The 19,852-nt window shown below is 60.3% G+C and overlaps 1 protein-coding gene and 1 long non-coding RNA gene across 8 annotated transcripts; one reads left to right on the forward strand and one right to left on the reverse strand.

The window, feature by feature from the left end:
• Positions 1–427: 427 nt before the first annotated feature.
• On the reverse strand, positions 428–19,438 carry ACVRL1 (activin A receptor like type 1). Of its 7 annotated transcripts, XM_072765252.1 has the most exons (11): positions 19,054–19,438; positions 18,898–18,964; positions 9,734–9,802; positions 8,950–9,201; positions 8,564–8,775; positions 8,211–8,310; positions 7,724–7,870; positions 7,214–7,489; positions 6,513–6,710; positions 3,985–4,115; positions 428–2,798 (listed from the first exon to the last, which is right to left on the reverse strand). In XM_072765252.1, exons 3-11 carry the CDS (start codon positions 9,795–9,797, stop codon positions 2,664–2,666), a joined length of 1,515 nt encoding a protein of 504 aa, XP_072621353.1. In that variant the 5' UTR covers positions 9,798–9,802; positions 18,898–18,964; positions 19,054–19,438; the 3' UTR covers positions 428–2,663. The 7 variants fall into 7 exon arrangements, with proteins under 7 accessions (XP_072621353.1, XP_072621351.1, XP_072621349.1 ...); XM_072765250.1 differs by lacking the exons at positions 18,898–18,964; positions 19,054–19,438 and adding an exon at positions 15,492–15,751; XM_072765248.1 differs by lacking the exons at positions 18,898–18,964; positions 19,054–19,438 and adding an exon at positions 14,849–15,192.
• On the forward strand, positions 17,229–19,524 carry LOC140599868 (uncharacterized). The gene is made up of 3 exons (XR_012002858.1): positions 17,229–17,432; positions 18,304–18,860; positions 19,395–19,524. It is a non-coding gene; the product is annotated as an uncharacterized lncRNA (long non-coding RNA).
• Positions 19,525–19,852: the final 328 nt, after the last annotated feature.

Consider the following 19,852-nt stretch of genomic DNA (forward strand, 5'->3'; position numbering starts at 1 on the left):
ACTCCAGGCAAGGTGGGGGCCCCCCTGGGGGCGGGAGCCGAGAACAGAGACTTGAGGCTGCCGGGTCCACGCAGCCTCCGCGCAAAGCCGCGGAAAGCTCCTGGCTCGGCGGCTCTCCGGGGACAGTTCCTGCCAACCGAGGCCCGGGCGCAGCGCGCGCCGCCGCCGCTGATGCTCCCGCCCGGGAGGGCCCGCGGGTCCCCGCGCAGGGGCGGGGCGGGCGGGGCGGGCGCGGGGCCGCCGGCAGCCAGCAGAGGGCGCTGCCCCCAGGCTGCTCCCGGCCGGGACCGACCGCGGCCTGCGCGCCCCGGGGTCGGGGCTGCGCCAACGTGACCGCCCGGGAGGGAGGCCCGAGGCCGGCCCCGCTCCGCGTTGCCCCGCGCCGAGCCGCTGCAGAGGCGGCGGCCCCACAAGACTCCGCGGGAGCTCGAGATGCAACCGTGCTTTATTGAGGACCTACTAGGTGCTAAGCACGAGCTAAGCGCGCCCACGGCCAGTACCTCCAGGTAAGAGGCTGCATTCGGGCGGGGCACACCTGCCTGCGCCCACACAGGAGCTCCAGGGGCTTCCTCCCCTCCCGAGCCACTAGAGCCACCAGAGCCACCAGCCAGGCTCACCCAGCGCTGCGGCCCCTGACCTCAGACCTTCTCCCCCTCGGGGATTTTCCAGCCTCCACGGCCTTCAGATTCTGGCTGTGGAGTCCTCCCAGGAGAGCTTTGGCAGAGAAAATCTGGCACGAGGGTGGGGGGCGGGTGGAGGTGGGGAGAGGGGGTTTCTGGCTCCTGGGCTGGGTGGGTTCCAGTGTCGGGAGGATGTGAAAGCGCCCCCCCCACCCCAGCTCATCTGAGGACCCAGCAGGCCCCTCTCACTTTTTTGTTTTCACCCAGTTTCACTTCCTGGTTCTCCTGGGCGCCTTGCACAACCAGGGGAGATAGGCCTGGGAAAGTGCCCCTGGGGGCGGAAGCGGGGCAAGCAAGCCAGCCGCCTGGGAGGCTGTGCTGGGTCATTTACGCAGGAGGGGAGGAGGCTGTGTGTGTCACCTCCGGGGGGAGAACTGAGGGTCCTTCTCCAACCCTGCCCCAAGGGCTGCCATGCCAGGTCTTCCAGAGCTTGGGACTGACTGTCCGTGTCCCTGGCCTGAGCCTCCCCGTCCCCCAACCCTCAGGCTCGACCTCCGATCCACCGACCTCCAGTCCATCTACCCGCCCAGGGTTTGGGGTAACGTCTTCATTGCATGGACATACACCCTTGACATTGCCAAATGCTGAACTTCCCATGTGTTTCTTCACCGCCACCAGGTTCTTCCTAGACACGCACTGTCTGGGGCCTGGCCAAGGCTGTGGGCCTGGGCCTGGGCCAGGGGCCAGTGGAGAGCAGGAACCTGGGCGCTGGAGGCTTGCTGGCTGGAGCCAAATTTCTTCTGAGCCTTGGAGGCCCTGTGGGAAGGGAGGCCCTTAGCCCTCCTGGGTCCTGGATGGAGAACGCTAAGGCACGGAGCGGGGTGAGTGGCTGGTTGGCCTGCCAAAAGGCCCAGGGCTGTCTGAATCCACGGATGGCTGCTGGTTTGAACTAAGGCAGGAACTGGAGCTTGTAGAATCTGTCTACGAGGCCTTTCAGGCACTCCTGGCCTCAGATAAAGTTACTTTCAAATCCCCACCTTGGGGCAAATTGCCAGGGGCTGGGGCAAAAGGAGCCCAAGGGCCAGATGAACGGATCTGACGGATCTGACGTGGGCTGAAATTTCAAAGACAATTAGAGCTGGAAAAAACCTCAAAGGGCATCAGGACTGGATCTCAATATGTAGATGAGGAAACAAAGGTCCTCGAGAGTGAAGGCCTCTTTCTTGTCACCTAGGGCAATTGCCCAGGACCAGGACCTGGGTCTCCTGACTCCCAGCGGAGCCATTCCCCAGGTCTGCTCCGCTTCAACATCTCTCTGGTTCTGAAAGTCCTGGGCCTCCTCCATCTGACCTACTACCTGCCCCACTGCCCTCTGACCCTGCCACACCTGCAGCAGGACTCCTTGGGCTTAATGCTGTAATAAGTGAGCTAGCACAGGGGTGGGGAAGGGGCCCAGGATCAGGCCCCAGCTCTCCCAGGCAGCTGGCACTCAGCTCACCCAGAAGACAGGCCCTAGGCCTCATGGAGCTGAGATACAAATTCACAGAGAGAAAATGATAGGCCCTGGGTGTAGGGCTTATGCCAGAGGCAGGCTGTCCACCGAAGGCTAGACAGGGCCCTGTGTCACCCTGGCAGCTCCGGTGGGGCCGTGAGGTTGACCAAGGGCAGGGGGTAAAGTGCAGGCCCGGGCTCTGGGCCCAGGACTGGGATTCCCTGGCCCGGCCACCCTGGCTCCGGGGGGCCTCTTTTGCATCCTGTCCTGGGGGTGGTAGGGGCTGTGCCCAGGGCATGAGGGTGGGGAGGGAGCCAGGCGTCAGGGAGCCTGCTGCTTTGAGCAGGCCAGACGGCGGGGGATCGGGTTTCAGCCCAGCTGTATTTTTGGCTGGATGAGCCAGCGGGCAGGCAGGGCCGCCCAAAGAGGGGCACCCTCCTCCCCAGCACACATACTCACACCTCACACTACCTCTACCCAGATAGGCCACGTCTGCCGCCCACCCCACGTGCGCTCTGCAGGCAGAGGGGAGTCTGGCTTTAGGCCTGGGGCTAGTGAATCACTTTGGGCTTCTCGAGACCGTTGCTCAGTTTCTGTAGTGTCTTCTTGATCCGCAGCGCAGTGAGGCGGGCGGAGGGGTTGGGGTACCAGCACTCCCGCATCATCTGAGCCAGGCCGGAGAGGACCTGCAGGGCCGAGAGAGACGCAGAGGAGAGGAAGGGGAGACGCGGGTCAGGGAAGCTGAGCAGGCAGTGACACGGAGGGTGCCCCAGGACAGAGAGACATAAGCAGGACAGAAAGGACAGGAAGAGGGAGATGGGAGTGTTGAGGATGGGAAGAGGAAAGCCTGCGAGGTGAGGGGGGGGAATGGAGGCAAGGATGAGAGGAGAGACCCAAAGATGGAAGATGAAGGCGGTGGGGACGGGGGAAGGCAGCAGGCAGGGCAGGAGGAGAGCTGGAACTCAGCTCTTCGGGCGCACCCGGGCCCCCTTTGGTGAGGAGTGTCTGTGGAACACCTTACACCCACCCCACCCACCTCCCCCAAGATCTGAGGATTGGGAGATGTGCAAGCCCGGGGGCTCCCCTCTGATGTCGGACCGGACCCGGAGTGGAGGGCGAGGACTCTCCCAGGGCCTCCCCCAGCCCGGCCTGGGCCCCCTGGAGGAGTGTCCAGGACGAAGCCATCCCAGGAAGCTCAGTGGCCCCAGAGTGAGCCATCCTCTCCTCCATCCCCAAACTCAAGCTGGCCTGAGTGTACGTGTGTGTGCCTAGCAGCGCATATATGGGGCTGCTTGTGGATAAGCATGTTGTACAGAAACACGCGTGTGTCTATGCACATGTGCGTACATACATGTACATTCCTTCCTTCCAGAAACACTGGTTGAGCACTCATTTGTGTGCCAGCCCAGGGACAGATAACAGGGATATAAGGAGGCAAGGGAGACACGTTCTTCGTCTTCAGAGGGCCGAGTCTGGCATGGGTGCGCATGCCTGTGCATCTGTGAGGACGTGTTCGTGCAGAAGCGGTGCCCGCCTTTATGCGTCCACGTCCACGTGTGTATGTCTTATGTGCATGTGGAGCGTTTTGAGAAAAAACCGAAAACAGCAGCAAGTTCAGAGCAAGAAATGCGGCAGAGAGGCTGACTCTTCGCCGCGAGATAGAAGGTTCTGAAATATCTCCGAGTAACCCAAATCTCGGGGGGTCCGCAGGCCAGGGATGTGGGAGGGAGGACCCAGGGAGGTACCCTGGCATCTCTCCTCCGGAATCCATGCAGGTGAAGCAGAGACCTCACGTACGTGTTCCCGGGGCCAGAACTCCCAGCTGTGAGCCCCTACCCCATGGCATCCCCAGCCCCCCCACGGAGGCCTCACCGGGTCTGCGGCCAGCCGGTTGGGGATGGTGGGAGTCTGCTGATCAACACACACCACCTTCTTCATGTCCTCGAAGCTGGGATCATTGGGCACCACGTCATAGAAGGGTGGCCTGTAGTCCTCCACGATGCCTGAGGATGGCGGGGGGGACGGACAGTCACTCGGCACCCCAAGAAGACCCCATTCCATCCCGAGGAGAGCCTTGCCCCACCTTCTGTCCCAGGGTGCAGAAAACCAGTTGTCTTACCCGTGTCACCCCCGAGAGGGCCACGATAACATCATCAATATATTTTCAAAGAATAAGGATTACGGCTGTTGATTTTGCGCTCACCAGGTGCCAGGCATTGTGCTATGAACACTTTCATGCTTTATCTCGTTCGTCTTTGCGACAACCCCACGGGTATCACCGTAACCTCTATTTTCCAGATGAAGAGACTGATGCTCAAGGAAGTGGAGCCCAAGGTTACACAGCCAGGAAGGGCAGAGTCAAGGCCTGAACTCCTCTCGTCGATTCCTAGGCCGGACCCTGTTCCGGTCTCTCCACGCTACCTCCCACCCCGGGCCTGGGCACCGCTCCCAGGCCCCAACTATCACAGATGCCCGATAAAAACACGGACTGGGCACGTACGCTGTGCCAGGCACTGTCCCGACTGCACTGCATTAAATCCTCACAGCAACCCCGTAAGTCGCACTACCGGCTCCACTCTATGGACAGTGCAACTAAGGCCAGAGGGGTGAGGAAACTCGTCTAAACGCACACAGGTAGCGCGTGACTGAGCTAAGATTTAAGCCCAGATGGTCTGCACATTCTTGACCTGGGAGCAGTGCCGAAGGGAGGGGAGCTGGCCTGCTGCTGGGGGACGAGGTGGCGCGAGGAGAAAGGGACTTTTACCCAGGTCCACGTAACAGCCACCCCGTCCCAGAGATGGCACAGGCCTCGCTGCGTCCCCTCGCCATCCCTTAGCGGAGCCTTCTCAGAATGCTGCCTGGGGAGCCGCCCACAGCTCAGGCAGGAGAGGCCAGGCCCAGAGAAGGTGCCCCGGGCACCCTCCTGCTCCCGGCCTGAGGCTGGGGGCCGTGGCCACGCAGCCGCAACCTCAGTAGAGCCTCCGCCAGCTGTTCTCCCCGTGGCGGGCTTCCAGGCCGGCCCCTGTGCCGCTCCGGCCCTAATCAGCGCTGCACAGAGGCCTGAGCGTGTCTAATGGGCCTTTAATCAGCGCCGGGGCTGACACCAGATTACAGTGTTTATAATGCGCCACGGATCTGTGTGGGGCTTTCAGAGCTTCCCTCCGCCCCAGGAGCCTGCAGTCAGCCTTCCCGTTGGCCCTGGCCGGCCCAGCCTTCCCTTCCTGCCCGCACCGGTCCCTCCAGGTGTCCCCTTCTGCAGCCCCAGTCTTCAGAGCCTATGCAGGGAGTTCACATCTGAAGGGCCAGGAATCTGAGCCCCTGGAGAGTCTCCCACAGGGACTGGTGACCCCCCTGGCCTCCACCTGTTGATGCTGAGGGTAAATGAGGCCTGGCATGGGGCTGGCTCCCAGCAGATGCTCAGGAAATGAGAATGTCCCTGTCCTCAAGGAACAGAGTGCTCCAGTCATATCTTGAGGTCGTTCCCGACCTGTCAGGACCTCCAGCAAGCCCTCCCCAGGGACAGCCGCCACACAGCCTGACGAGTCTCTCCACCTGGTCCAGAATACCACCCGTCATCCATACACGCACCCCCCCCAACCCCGGGCCAGGAGGGCACGGGCCACAGGGCTGCCCCCGAACTGGCCAGCAGGACTGAGGTCCCCCCACCTGCTCCCGGCCCCTCCAACGGCAGCCAAAGTCCCAAGGAGGCAGCGATAAGCAGGCAGCGCGGACACTCTCAGCGCCTGCATTTCTGTAGCAAAGAACCCGTGGCCTCCGCGTCACACCGCCTGGTTTCGGACCCCGGGGCTGCCCTGAGCCAGCTGCAATTCTCTACCTCGGCACACTCACCTGGGAAGGGGCTGGTCTCGCATTATTACGATAAACTGCCACTGATATTTACTGAGCCCCAGAGTAGCTCCAGATCCCGCCCGAGGATCATCTCGACAACTAGAACCATCTTCATTCTCGTTTTCAGGTGAAATTGAGGCACAGGGAGGTTAAGTAACCTGCCTGTGGTCGGGGGGCAAAACCGGGAACGGAATCCAGGCGGTCTGATTCCCAGCGCACGCTCTTGACCACAGGCCGATGCCAGCTTTGCCAGCACGGGATGTCGAGCTAAGATACTACGCGGACACAGCATGACATCTGGCACACGTTTAGGCTCAAGAAAGCTTAGTTGCTACTGATATTTCTGTTATTACTACTTATCCAAGATTTCACAGCCAGCCTCCCGTCACAGCCAGGCTCACGGATTCAGAGTCACACCTCAAGGGTCACTCAGTTGAGCCCTCAGGCCACGGGCGCCAGCCGTGGCAGGAAGGCCCCTGTCTCCTGCCCGTCTGCCTGTCCACACGTCCGCCCCGCTCCTCCTTCCCTCCCCGTGCAGGGCAGGCCCTCACCGTTGACAATGGTCCGACGGGCAATCTCCCACAGCACCAGACCAAAGGCCCAGATGTCCGTCCACTTGTAGGACTCGAAGCAATCGGTGCGGATCTGCTCTTCCAGCACCTCGGGGGCCATGTACCGCTTGGTGCCCACTCGCGGGTTGTTGCCGATGTCCAGGTAATCACTGCCCTGGGAGTGCATCACAGCCAGGCCTGTGGGCACCGGGCCTGTCACTCCTGCCGCTCGCCCGAGCCCACAGACAGGGTGGCCCTGGAGGCTGGGGTGCAGGAGGCAAGGTGGGGATGGAGAGAGGTGGTGGGGCAGAGAGCAGCAGGCAGAGGGACACCTGTCCTGGGGCGGGCCGGGGACCGCAGCCCCTGAGGACGCCTGTCCCGGAAGCGCTCCCCCAAGCGCCCGAGGACCCAGAGACACGGGCGTAGGCAAGGCCGGCGTCGTCATGCCTGTTTCCCGGGCGGACCCCTGAGGCCTGCTGAGGGGCGCAGCGCAGCCAGCGAAGCCAGGGTGAAACCCCAGGCTCCCGGCGCCCCGCCCCATGCTCCCAACTCCCAGAGCCAGGGTGCTGTGCCGGAGGAGTCGGGCCTGCAGAGCCGCAAGGCAACCTGTGAGGCCAATGGGCGGGGGCACAAGCCAGCACATGCCAGCGAGGAGGGGCGCTCAAAGCCCGCCGGCCGCCGCCCGCGCACCCCGCACTCACCCAGGTCGGCGATGCAGCACTGCAGGTTGCTCTTGACCAGCACGTTGCGGCTTTTGAGGTCCCGGTGGGCGATGGCCGGCTTGCCCTGGGTGCCGAAGATCTCCACGTGCAGGTGGGCCAGGCCGCAGGCGGCGGACACAGCCAGCTTCAGGGCCAGCTGGGGCTCCAGCGTCTGCCTCTGCAGGAAGTCGTAGAGCGAGCCGTGCTCGTGGTAGTGCGTGATGAGCCACAGCTGCGTGCTCGAGTTGCGGGACGTCATGTCCGAGGCGATGAAGCCTGCGGGCAGAGGGTCGGGCGGCTCGGCCGAGGGGCGAGGGGCCAGGGGCCAGGGAGGCTGGGCTGATGGGGGTCAGGGTCGGGGCTGGGGACAGAGGGTAGAGGATCAGGGCAAAGCCGGGGCCACGGTGGACGCTGGTCCGGCTTAGGCCAGAGAGGAAGCTGGAGTCGAGGCCGGAGCTGGGGGCCCCGGGGGAGCCCTGAGGACCCCAGCCCCGAGCGCTCCCCACGTGCCTAGGATGTTGTCGTGTCTGAGCAGCACCGTATTGTAGATCTCGGTCTCCCGGAACCAGGACTGTTCGTCCCTCGAAGAGAAGATCTTGACGGCCACGCTCTCGCCGTGCCACAGGCCGCGCCACACCTCGCCGTAGCGGCCCTTGCCTGATCCGGTGGCGGGAGGGTGGGAGGGGTCACACGCTGGGCACACGCAGCCCCTGGGCAGGGCATCCCCAAAGGAGCCCCCCACCGCCTTGATGCTGTCCTGACCGCAGCTGCAGAACCCTCGATGAGGTTTCACCGGCTCCAGGCCCGCCCCCACTTGCCTTGCTACCCCCAGCCGCTGCAGAACCATCTAGCCAGACCCTCTCCAGGCCACTGCCTACCCAGCAGCGTTCCCATTCGGGCCGGGCCTGCCCGGGACTCCAAGACCAAGAGCTCACTCACTCCTGCGAGCCCATGGGAGGCCCTGGTCTCATCCCCCCGGGGCTCCCCCACTGCTCACCTACACATTCCACCAGGGCCACCTGCCGTGCCACTGTCCTCTGCACCAGGAAGGGGAGTCCTGAGCCACTGCCCGTGGTACAGTCGCTGTCCAGGAGATCCTAGGGGGCCCGGAGAGGCCGCTGAGAGGCCTCCACCTGGCCCAGCCCGTTTCTTCCTCCTAAAGCTGGGCCCCACTGCTGTGTCCCTACCTGCTCCAAACTTGCCCAGCGCCCACCCCCGGCCCCCACTCAGATCTCCAAGTGTTTGTGATTGTGCCTTTCTTGGCTGCCTGTCACTCGGCACCCCCTCTGATTCTGTGGCTCCTGCCTAGCCCCTCCCCTGCCCGTGTCCCAGGTTCCCCCAGGCCCATACCCCCAGCATGCTGTCCCCCTGCTCCGACGACTTCAGGATGAGGCTGGACTCGCCCAGCTCGCTGCGTAGGCCCCGCTGCTTCTCCTGCCTCCGCCGGACATGCCACAGGCCCAGGGCACCCAGGGCCACCAGGGCCACCACGGCCAGCACAGGGCCCAGGATCAGAGGCAGCTGGCCATCTACTTTCGGCTGCTCCGGAGGAATTTGGGTGGCTGGTGGAGGGGGGACATTGAGGCCCAGCTTCCACCAGGCCGGATCCCTCCCCTGACTCAGATCCCAGGGTCCCGCCGCGCCCACCCCCCATCCAAGCCAGAGCACAAGGTGGAAGCAGGGCAGGGAGGAAGGGTCTGAGAAGATGGGGAGGGCCTGTGGGGACCTGCACGTACCCTCCAGCACCAGGGACACGTTGTGGTTGCAGAGGGGGCTGTAGCAGCAGTAGTGGTTCACGAACTCGGTGGGGCGCCCCCGGCACAGCTCCTCGTGCAGGTTCCCGCAGCCCCGTTGCTCCTGGGGGTGTCGGCCCTCCTCCCGCACCAGCACGACCGTGCACCAGGTCCCCTGGCAGGTAGGCCCCCTGCAGTGTGGGCTCTCACACGTGCAGGTCAGCAGCGGGCCCCGAGAGGGCTTCACCGGGTTGCCTGGGAGACACACTGGAAGCTCAGCGCTGTGGGCTGAACTCCTGGGCGGGGCCCAACACCCATGTCTGACCCATTGCCCTTCCCTCTGACCTCTCAGACATACCCCTGAGGCCGTGGGCCTTTAGTCCCAGCCTTGGATGATCCTTCCAGAACCTTACCCTCTGACACGATGAGATGAGAACCAGGCTTCGTCCCCTCCCAGATCCGAGGACCTTCCCTCCTGGTTCTAGGCCTGGCCCTGGCCCCTGCCCCAACCCTGAGGGCTCTCCTAGGCCCTCCCTGCCAACATCCCCATTCTCTGCACCCCCCAGATACAGGTTCCCGCCCTGGAGGCCAGTAGGGCACCAGTCTGTGGGTTCAGATCAGAACATTGAGGGCTGGGGCAGCTGAGCCTGCCTCCCACTCTCCAGCCAAGCTCCTGAGTACCCACCCCCCTCCCCAGCTCCTCAAATTCAGCCCCAGCAAGAGCTGACCCCAGCCAGCCCTTCCTCCATCCAGGTCCGTGTCCCCCACCTGCTTCCCTAGTACTTACCCTGGGTCAGGCCCCAGGCCATCAGTAGCATCAGAAGGCCTCTCCTGGGCGGGTCCAAGGTCATGGTCCCTGGAGAGGAGAGGGGGGTACCGTAAGATCCGTGAAATGTGTTCCCCTTGGTGTTTTTAGCCACCGACTGTGGGTTCCTCCCACCCAGAGGAAATCACTGGGAGTTTTGGGGGGGAGGCAGGGAGGCCTCCTCCCTACTCCCTGTGTCTGGCTTTGGGGCGGGGCCTGCAGGGGAAGTCCTGGTTCACTTCCCCATGGAAACCATCCTGTAAGGGGTAAAGGGTGGGGGAGCCATGTTTGAGTGACAGAGAGCTTGGGGGACTCCCAGCTATTTACCCCTGCTCCTGGGTTCAGACTGGAGGACACAGAGGGCACGGGCTGGGGTGGAAGGCACATGTCTTCAGCAGTCCCCTGCACCCTGTGTCCTCTGGCTCTTGCCCACCCCTCTCCCCGCGCCCCCTCCCCCAGGGCCCCCACCCCCTAGCACTGGCTGCCTCAAACATAAACAGGCTCCTGTCTTCACTTCCTGCCATTCAGGGTCCCGCCAAGCTGGGAACAGGAATCAAGATTGTTTAGATCGGGGTCCGGATAGAACGGGCAGGAGTCACGCACAGCAGAGAGCTCAGCGTGTACTCTCAGGGCAGGCGGGGGCGCTGCAGGCTCTGGGGGAGCCACCTGGGGCTGCGACACCCCATGAGAGAATTCTAGGGGGACACCTTGGGAACCACAAAGGCCAACCCCTTATCCTAGAGAAGATGGAGATCAAGGCTTAGACAGGGCAGGAGACTCCTCTGAGGTCAGCAGGATTCGGTGGCAGTACCAGGAGTACGCCCCAGGTGTCCCGGCTGCCAGGCCAGGGCTTTCTCCAATCTGCCCCCAATCCCGGGGGCAGCCTGGGTCTGAGCCCTCAGGTTGTAACGACCATACAAACCCTGAACAGCGCTGGCTCGTGCCAGGCATGAGGAGACCCCTCTAGACCTCAGCAGAGTGCAAGAGGCCCCCTGCCAGCCATTCCCGGGCCCCCTTCCCTCTCCCTCGTTGCTGACCTGGGAAGGGCTGGGGGAGGGCCGGTGATGCGGGAGGGGAAGTGAAAGAGACTTAGACACTGTTTGACCTTCCATGGCTGGCTAAGGTTGAACTTTTCCAGAAGTTTGGCGGAGAGTGTTAGGGAAGTAATTCTGATCTGTGATAGTCCCCAACCCAGGTCCCAAGCCGTCTAGTGCTCCAGAAGCCACATCCTTCTTCATTTCTCAAAGGTTTCCAACAAGAAGATAAGGTCTGATGCTGCAGCAAGAAGGACTTTCTGAATGGTGGGGAGTGTGCAGGTGTGTCCCTGGGCCCCGATCCCCAGGCAGGGGCGGCTCACGTGAGGGAGGGGGAGCGTCTTCTGGCCTAACCGTGAGCCCGGGAGGGCTGGCTGGTGGCCCGGCGCTGCAGCAGACCCACACTCTAAGAATGGTACCAAATGGAGATGCACAGGGCTGCAGCTCTGAGGGCAGGATGGTTGTTGGGGGGTGGCGTTCCCGGGCCTCCCTGGCTGGTGGCAGCTCTGGCCTTCCTGCCTGGGCTTCCTCTGCCCCAGAGGCCCAGGGCCGGGGGAGGAAACGGAGCCCTGGGCTGCTGCAGCTGTGTCCCCAGCCTCTGCTTGACCTCCTGCCTCTTGCCCCTCCCGGCAGGCCAGGCGGTGAGGACTCCGCAGACACTCAGCAGTGGGGCGGGTGGCTGGGGAAGGAGCCCCAGGCAAGGCGGATTTGCCCCCAGGGGGTAGGCGGGAAGCCATCTGTGGAAGCCAGGAGAAAGCACCGGGCAGGAAGGAAAGGGTGGCTAACAGTAAGGATGGAAGCGGGCATCCTTTTCGGATCCTCTACCCACGCTTCCACCTCTCCGACCGTACCCCAGTGTACCCTCTTACCTACTTCATAATGCATCAGGAGCCCCTGAAGCACTTGGTTAAACATGCACATTCTTTGGTCTCACCCCTCCTTCCAAATTCTCATTTCAGTCCACCTGGGACCAGCAAGAATCATGCCTTTTAAAAAGTTCTCCAGGTAATTCTCATCAGTTTGCAAGGGTCCCACCGCTTGAGAAATGTGTCCTACACGGTGCTAAGTCTGGTCCAGTGAAATGTGCAGGGGCCTGTTGGGTGAAGGGAGCAGGGTGCAGAGGGCAGAGACTCTCCCTCCCACCTGGGCACCTCTGCACCCCCCCAACACCCCGCCTCCGTGGGCAGAGAAGGGACAGACGGGCTAAACCTGGAAGCCAGGGACCTGGAGACCCTGCAGGGGGGCTGGTGTGACAGCTTTGCTCTCAAGCTTCCCTAGACTGGGCCACCACGCAGGGGTGGGGGGGGCGGCGGCGCAGACAGGATTTGCAGAATCCGACTCTGGTCTAATCTTGGGAAAATGGGAGGAAAATTGTGACTCTCCAGCTTTTAAATGGGCCCAGCACAAAGTCAAGTACAGGAGGCTGCTGAGTCCTGACTAGTCCAAACTCAAGAGCGTCCCTGAATGATTAGCCCAGACACCCGACTCCAGCACAGAGGCCTGGGTGGCATCCCTTCACTTCTAAGCAAAACTTCCTGAAAGATCTCCTGCTGACAGAAGCCTCACTGCCGGGATCCCTGGGTGGCTCAGCGGTTCAGCGCCTGCCTTTGGCCCAGGGTGTGATCCTGGGGTCCTGGGATCGAGTCCTGCGTTGGGCTCCCAGCATGGAGCCTGCTTCTCCCTCTGCCTGTGTCTCTGCCTCTCTCTCTCTCTCTCTCTATGTCTATCATGCATAAATAATAAATAAAATCTTTAAAAAAAAAAAAAAAAGCATCACTGCCCTTGGCCAGAAATCACAAATGCCAAACAGAATTTCAAACATTAACTTGCTACTGTGAAATCTTTAATAATAAGAATTAACCTTCTCTGGGGGTGCCTGGCGGGCTCAGTGGTTGAGCATCTGCCTTTGGCTCAGGTCTTGATCCTGGGGTTCCTGGGATCGAGTCCCGCATCAGGCTCCCTGCATGGAGCCTGCTTCTCCCCCGGCCTGTGTCTCTGCCTCTCTCTCTCTCTATCTCTCATGAATAAATAAATTAAATATTTAAAAAGAAAAAGAATTTAACCTTCTCTGAATACTACTTATGTGCTAAGGACTCAGTCTTGACCGTTAATCTCATTAATCCTTCCAACAATCCAATGGGGGAAACTGAGGCTCAGGGATGTTAATTTTCTTGCCTATAATCGCCACGTGTGTCCCGATCAACTTAAATTGCTGGTAATAAATCCTCACTTGAATACTTTATTCCTCCAATTCTTTGGTGCTCAGTGAGTCCCTCAAAGGAGGAAAAAGAGCAAGTGGGTTTTGTGGACAGTAACAGATTGCACACAGCTGCTGTCATCACCGGGTGCCCGATGCGGGTTTGTGTGGATGTGAAGACAGAAATCATCTGCTCACTGTAGGCTTAGTCCTAAGTGGGAGAACCAGAGTAGGGGGGGCGCTCGGAAGGTGGCGGTCAATCCCCTTCTCCACAGCACACCTGAGGATTGTCCCAGGGCTGGAAGAGCCTCGCTTGGTGTGTCAGTAGGTCTTAGCTGAACAGCAGAGGGTTAGACTGAGCTACTAAACCCAGGCTTCCCCTTACCTTACACGTAACACTTTCATGGGAATCACGGCCCTGGCCCCTCAGGGCGGTGGGATGTAGCATCAAGCCTGGATTTTTGGGTCATACAGAAGGCGCAGGCAGCACCATATGGCACAGGGGTCAGGATCATGGATACCTGGGTTCAAATCCTGCCTCTGCCACTTAGAGCTTTGAGATTTGGGACAAGTTACTTAAACTTTCTGAGGCTTAGGCTTCCCCCCACCCTCCCACCCCCCCAAAAAAGAGGATAACAGGACGCCGGGGTGGCTCAGTGGTTGAGCCTCTGCCTTTGGCTCAGGGCATGGTCCTCAAGGCCTGGGATCATGTCCCACATCGGGCTCCCTTCCAGGAGCCTACTTCTCCCTCTGCCTGTGGTTCTGCCTCTCTCTCTGTGTCTCTCATTAATAAACAAATCAAAATCTTTTTAAAAATTAGAATAACAATAGTGCTCATTTCAGGGAGACGATATAGAAAAATTATTTAGTAGAACACTAAGTGGCACACAGTAAGCACCTAACAAGTGCTACCAAAAACCCAACAGCACCATTTACACCACCCATGGGGCTTTGGACGAGTGACTCAGGTCTAAAACTCTTTTCCATTCAATAGAAGGGGCGTAATATATCTCTCCTGCTAAATTGTGGCCAGGATTACACAAGAAAAATATAGGTAAGTTATATCTAAGAAAACATAGTAAGTACTCAGTAAGTGATAATCTATTTTTACTTCCCAATGAGATGGGAAGACATGCAAGTGGGGCAGTGAGGGATCAGAGAGGGTAGATCTTGACTCAGCCAGAAGCTACCTCTATAGAGAGGGTGGTGCTATAGTTCACTATGCCCCTGTCCTTCCAGAAGAAAAGGGGGTGGGTGGCCAGCCCGGAGATGCTCTAGACAGCACTGACCTCTAGGGCTGGCTGAAAACCTGGGGTCCCAGCCTTCAGGGAGATTGGGAAACCCTCTGGCCTGGATCCCCAGGGAAGGCCACTGCATGGGCATTGTCTGACCATGCGGGGTTGGAGGTGAGGTTTATAGGGTGGCATTACAGCATCAGATTCCTTAAGCAAGAACTGCAAAGGCTGGTCCCAGAAAGGTGGGCTTCAAGGGGAGGCTCAACAGGGTTGGAAGTCGACACTCACTCCCAGGTTAGGGCAGCGACCTGGAGGGACACGTGACCCCTTCTTTGTGAAGAAGAGCAGGACTCCCTTCTGCCCATTTTACAGATGAGGCTAGAACGGAGAAGTAAGTGACCGGCCCCAGGAGCCAGCCGTTTTCTGATTCGCAGCCCAGGTTCGGCCCAGCCCGCTCCCATCTCTCAGATGGGGTCCGAGGCCGAGGCGCTGGGAAGGCTCGGCGCGCTACGCGAGGAGGGGGGACTGACCCTACGGCGACCCCTCTGAGGGGCTCTCGGGGATCTGCCCGAGGGGTGGGGGGGGGCGTGGGCTGCGGCGGGGGTCAGGCCGCCCGCGGACCCGCACTCACCTCTGGGCGCCTCCCCTCCCCGGCGGCGGCCACGGCAGCACCGGCCGGCGCTGGACGGCGGGCGCGGGGGTGCGCGGCGGCCCCGGGCGGCGCTGGGGCCCGGGAGGGGCTCGCTCGGCGCGGACGGCGCAGCGGCCTCCCGGGACTGGGAAAGGGGCTGGAGCAAAAACGTTCCTTATTCCAGCGTCTTCCTGCCTGGCCCGGCTCCACCACTCCCTCCTAATAAACCGTTTCCTATTGCCCAGCTAGCTGACGGGCCGCCCGCTCGCCCCTCGCTGGGGCCGCGGGCCCGGAGCTTCCCCCGCGCCGCTCCCGACCCCGGACCCCAGGGCACGGCCACCCTCGGCTGCCCCCCGCCCCGCATCGCGGCGGCGCCCCCGCCCCGAGCCTCCCACATCCGCCTCCCCGAGGGGGCGGGCCTTGGACTCGGGCCGCGGGGGGTCCCGTGGGAGCCAGGCCCGGAGCCCTGGGGCCGGGAGCCGAGGCGGAGGCGCGGTCTGAGGACTGGCCGGGGAGGGGATGGACAGGGAGGCCAGGGAGGCGCCCCCTCCGGCTCCCAGCCGCAGAGGGGCGACCTGGAGTCTGGGACTGGGGGGGGGGGGGCAGCGAGGGAAGGACCGCGGAGAGGGGGAAGGGGACTTACCTGTCCTCCCACCTTCTCAGCCCCTGGTCCTGGACCTCGCAGGCTCAGAGCCACCGAGGCAGGGTTTGGGGCTGGCGGGGTCCCAAATGTGTTAGCCCCGCCCCCTCCACCCCTACCCCCGCCCTCGAGGACGCCCCACTCGTCCAAATCCTGCAGCCTCCTCCCTCCTGCCCCTTCGCCCCTCTTGTTCACTCCTCTCTTCCGCAGCCTCTCTCAGCTCAGCGCTGGGTAAACAGGCCCAGATGGGGCTGCTCCGGGTCAGTGGTGAGAACAGCAGAGCCTCTCCACCAGCCCCGCAGCTCAGGGACAAGGACGCCTCGCCCCACACGCTTGGCCAGATGCAGGGAGAGGCAGGGACTGCTCCCTTCCAGGCGGGCTCCTTACCCCCCCAAATGGAGACCCACTGGAACCTCTGTGGGGGCACCCACGGGGCAAGGCAGACAAGGCCTTGGGGAGGGGAGCACAATGGCTCTTCCTCCTGATTCCCTTGCCAGGCTCCGAACGCCGACATCATTGTCTTGCTTGGCTCCAACCACTGTGTGCTCCCTGAAGGCAGGACTCGTTTCTGGCCTCCTGGTTATGCACAATGACCCCGAAATCTGGGACTCCAGACTGGTTGCATAACCTTAGACAAGTGACCCCTCTCCATGCCTCACTCTCTCATCTGCTAAATGGGCACAATCAGCAGTGCCAGCCTCATAGGGCCAGTGTGGGACCGAAAGCACGGATGGTTATCTCAGCTCAGAGTGAAACACTGGCTGGCTGTGCCCGCCACGGGGTAGGCCCTCCATGAACATGGGACACTAATAAATGAAAAAGGTGGAGCGGTGGTCACCTCAGAGCCAAGTGGGAAGAGTAGGTATTGGAAGCAGAAGTGGACCGCTGAGGTGTCTTCTTCTATGAAGATGGTGTAAAATGGGCCGGGGCCCCCCACCCTGTGCTGGGACTAGAGGTGGGGGAGACATCAGACGAAGGTTCCGCCAGCCATCAATTGCTGACTGACCTCACTTCCTCTGCTGAAACCCTCCCCAGCCCCCACCCCACAGCTGCTTCACAACTAGGGAGCCTTGTGAATTCCAGAACCAAGGCACACCCAAAATTCAGTGTCAGGACAGAGCTGTGTCCTGCAGCCAATAGGAAGTACTATGGGATTACGGTATCTGCTCTTTCAGATTATAGCGGCCACTTCGCAGTGTGGCCTCCTGTCCATCTTTCATACCCGCTCTCCCCCCCGCCCGGCTCTGGCTTCTGATAAACCTCTCCCAATCCCAGCCCATGGATCTCTGTCCTGCGGGGTGGAAGTGGGGGCTTCCCCAAGGGAAGCATTCAGTGTGAGACATGCAGTGAGAACTGCAACAGTGACGCGGCTAGCGCTGAGTCGCTGGCGAGAGTCAGTGGGGACGGGGGACTTTATCCGGGAGGGAGTCATGAAACAGATCAAAGCAGGGTCGGGTTTGGAGCAGGGAGACAGGGTCGGATGGAGACCCCCCCCTCGCCGGAGTGCTGAGCCCTCTGGACACTGGCTGGGGCTCCCTAGGGCTTCTGGTGACCCCCGTGCATTCTGTAGCACACAGAGAACCTGGGGATGGCTTCGGAGGGGGGATGCGGCATTGGAGAAAGCCCTGGAGACTCAGCCCAATGAGGAAAGGGAAAAGGAATTACAAACTGTGTCCAAGTGCACAAAATTAATTACTCAGAAGGACCAGCTGTTCCCAATATTCAGTGAGGACAGAACAAGAGGAAACAGGGTGAAAGGGCTAAGATTTGAATTTAGATATTGAGAAGGATTTCCCTATGGTGTGTGAAGCAGAGGCCTGGAGATCCTAGGAAGGGTTCGTGGGATGAGCCTCCAGGGCGTTCTGACCTGTGGAAGGAAGGCAGGTGACGTGGAGTCCGGCATGGAGGCAGGAGACTGGACAACTTGAGCTTTCAGAACCAGCTGTGAGTATTGGGTTCGAGCATCGCTCTTGACACCGGAGCAGAGCCAACGTCATGGGTATCGACCCCTGCAGATGCACGGGCCCCCCGGCGTGGCTTATGGCTCTGCTGTTGCCGTCTTGAAGTTCTTAATGATGTTTGAACAAAGGGCCCAGCCTTTTCATTTTGCTCTGGGCCCCACAAATGATGTAGCTGGTTCTGCACCAGGATGAGTAGGAAGCAAAAGCAAGGGCGGGTGGGGGGTGGTAGTTAGCAGAGGGTGAGCTGGCCTTTGCTTCATTTAAATTGCAGTGTGGGAGATTTAGATCAGCCAAGCTCGGGATTTTTTCAAATGTAAGAGACACGGAAGCAGTGGAACGGGGTCCTACTACCTGAGGAGGAGAAAGAACTGCGGGTCTCCTTTAGGAGAGAAGTGGGGCAGGTACCCATGAATTCCGTTTGTCCGTCTATTCAACACAGAGGACAGAGTGAGCTTTGTGGGCTGGACGCAGCCTGAGTTTTGCCCCGAGGTGGAGGGAAGAGTGATCTCTCTGGGTCTCCTTCAGCTCTCAGCGCAAGCACCATCATGTCCTGAACACAGCGTAAACCAGGGGTCGTGGGGCCCGGGTTTCAGGCCTGGATCACCCCTCTGGGCCTCACTTTCCTCCTCTTTACACGGAGGGGTTTAACCCGGATACTTCCAGAGGTCGTGCCCGGCCTTCTATTATCTTGTTTGGCTCTAAGATTCAGAAAATGGCCTGGTCCCATGCCCGGGGGTCACAGCTCAAGTAAGAAAGCAGTGTGTTGGGTGCTGGGGTTTGGAGAGGGTGGGGAGCCAGAGCTCGCCAGATTGCCCGACTTGGAGCCACCAAGTCACCCTCCTCTTCCTCTCCAGCTCCTCCAGGATGTCCCCTGGACGGGTTCATCCGCTCCTTGCCTACCCCTGAACCCTCAGGATGACTCATCTCAGGATGGAACCTCTTAAGGAAGGGATGGCATGTCAGGGCAGCCGTCTGAGAGGAGGCGGTGCCCACACAATGCCTCAGGGGGAGTTGGCACGCGGCCTGGGCTCTGCTGAGAAGCTGCTCCGCACCACCCGCTCCGGGGCAGGCCAGCGACCCCTGCACTGCCCCAGCCCCGCCACCCTGCTCAGCCTCCTGAGGCTCTGACTCCGCCACCAAACCGGCCCCACCACTGCGGGCCAGAGTGGGGCTTGGACTTGGAGTCCCTGCGTGTGAACCTTTGTCCCCACACCTGCGCCCGGCACTGACAGTTCCTTCTGTACCACACCCGGGAAGAGTCCCCTACCAGCCGTAAGACCCGCGCAGATGTCCCGGTTGTGCAAGAGAGGGAGGCCGGGCCGTAGGGTAGGAGAAAGAGCGCGAACCAGGAGTGAGGAGACCGGAGGCTCCGCTGTGCCACGGGGGCCTCGGTTTCCTTACCTGTTCAAAGGTGAGTACTAGTGCCTCTTCTCCTGAGAGGTACTTACCTGAGGGCTTGTTACCCAGATGAAGGTATAGCCACTGCAGAGGACTTTGAAGGATGAAGGGACCGTTCTGGAAAAAAAAAATTGAGAAATCCCAAATAAACACAGGGTGAAATAAAGAAACAAGATACTGCAGAGAAACCTAATACTGAGGGGCACCTGGGTGGCTCAGTCGGTTAGGTGTCTGCCTTCCGCTCAGGTCATGGTCCCAGGGTCCCCCGATTGAGTCCCTCATCAGGCTCCCTTTTCATCGGGGAGCCTGCTTCTTTCTCTCCCTGTACCCCTCTACCCTGCTCGTGCTCTCTCTCTGTAACTCTCTCTCAAATAAATAAATCAAATCTCTAAAAAAGAAAAAGAAACTTTATAACGAGAAGCAGCTGTGTCCACCCCGACCCTCTTGCTACAGCCAACCCTCTTCCCAAAGTCTCAGCTATTCCTTTCTCTGACATTTACTTTGCTGACTCTAAATAGTCTCTCCATCTTTTTTTTTTTTTTTTCAGCTTTGTTGAGGTCCAATTGACAAATAAAAATGTAAGATATCTGAAGTGTGGGGCAGCCCGGGTGGCTCAGCGGTTTAGCGCCGCCTTCAGCCCAGGGCGTGACCCTGGAGACCCTGGATCGAGTCCCACATCGGGCTCCCTGCATGGAGCCTGCTTCTCCCTCTTCCTGTGTATTTGCCTCTCTCTGTGTCTCTCATGAATAAATAAATAAAATCTTAAAAAAAAAAGATCTCTGAAGTGTGTATCATAACAATTTGATGCATGGTGCATTCTTCCCATCAAAATAACACATCCATCACCCCCATATTTATCTTTTTGTTGTTGTTCTTATTGAGAAGTTTTTTGGTGAGTGGAATTGAAGTTCTGCATTCTTAGCTAACGTCAATTATACAACATGGGGTTATCCACTACAGCCACCGTATTATGCATTAGATCCTCAGACCTTCTTCATCTTCTAG

This window comes from Vulpes vulpes, chromosome 8 (genome assembly GCF_048418805.1).
Source record: "Vulpes vulpes isolate BD-2025 chromosome 8, VulVul3, whole genome shotgun sequence".
In the NCBI taxonomy this organism is placed as follows: Eukaryota; Metazoa; Chordata; class Mammalia; order Carnivora; family Canidae; genus Vulpes; species Vulpes vulpes.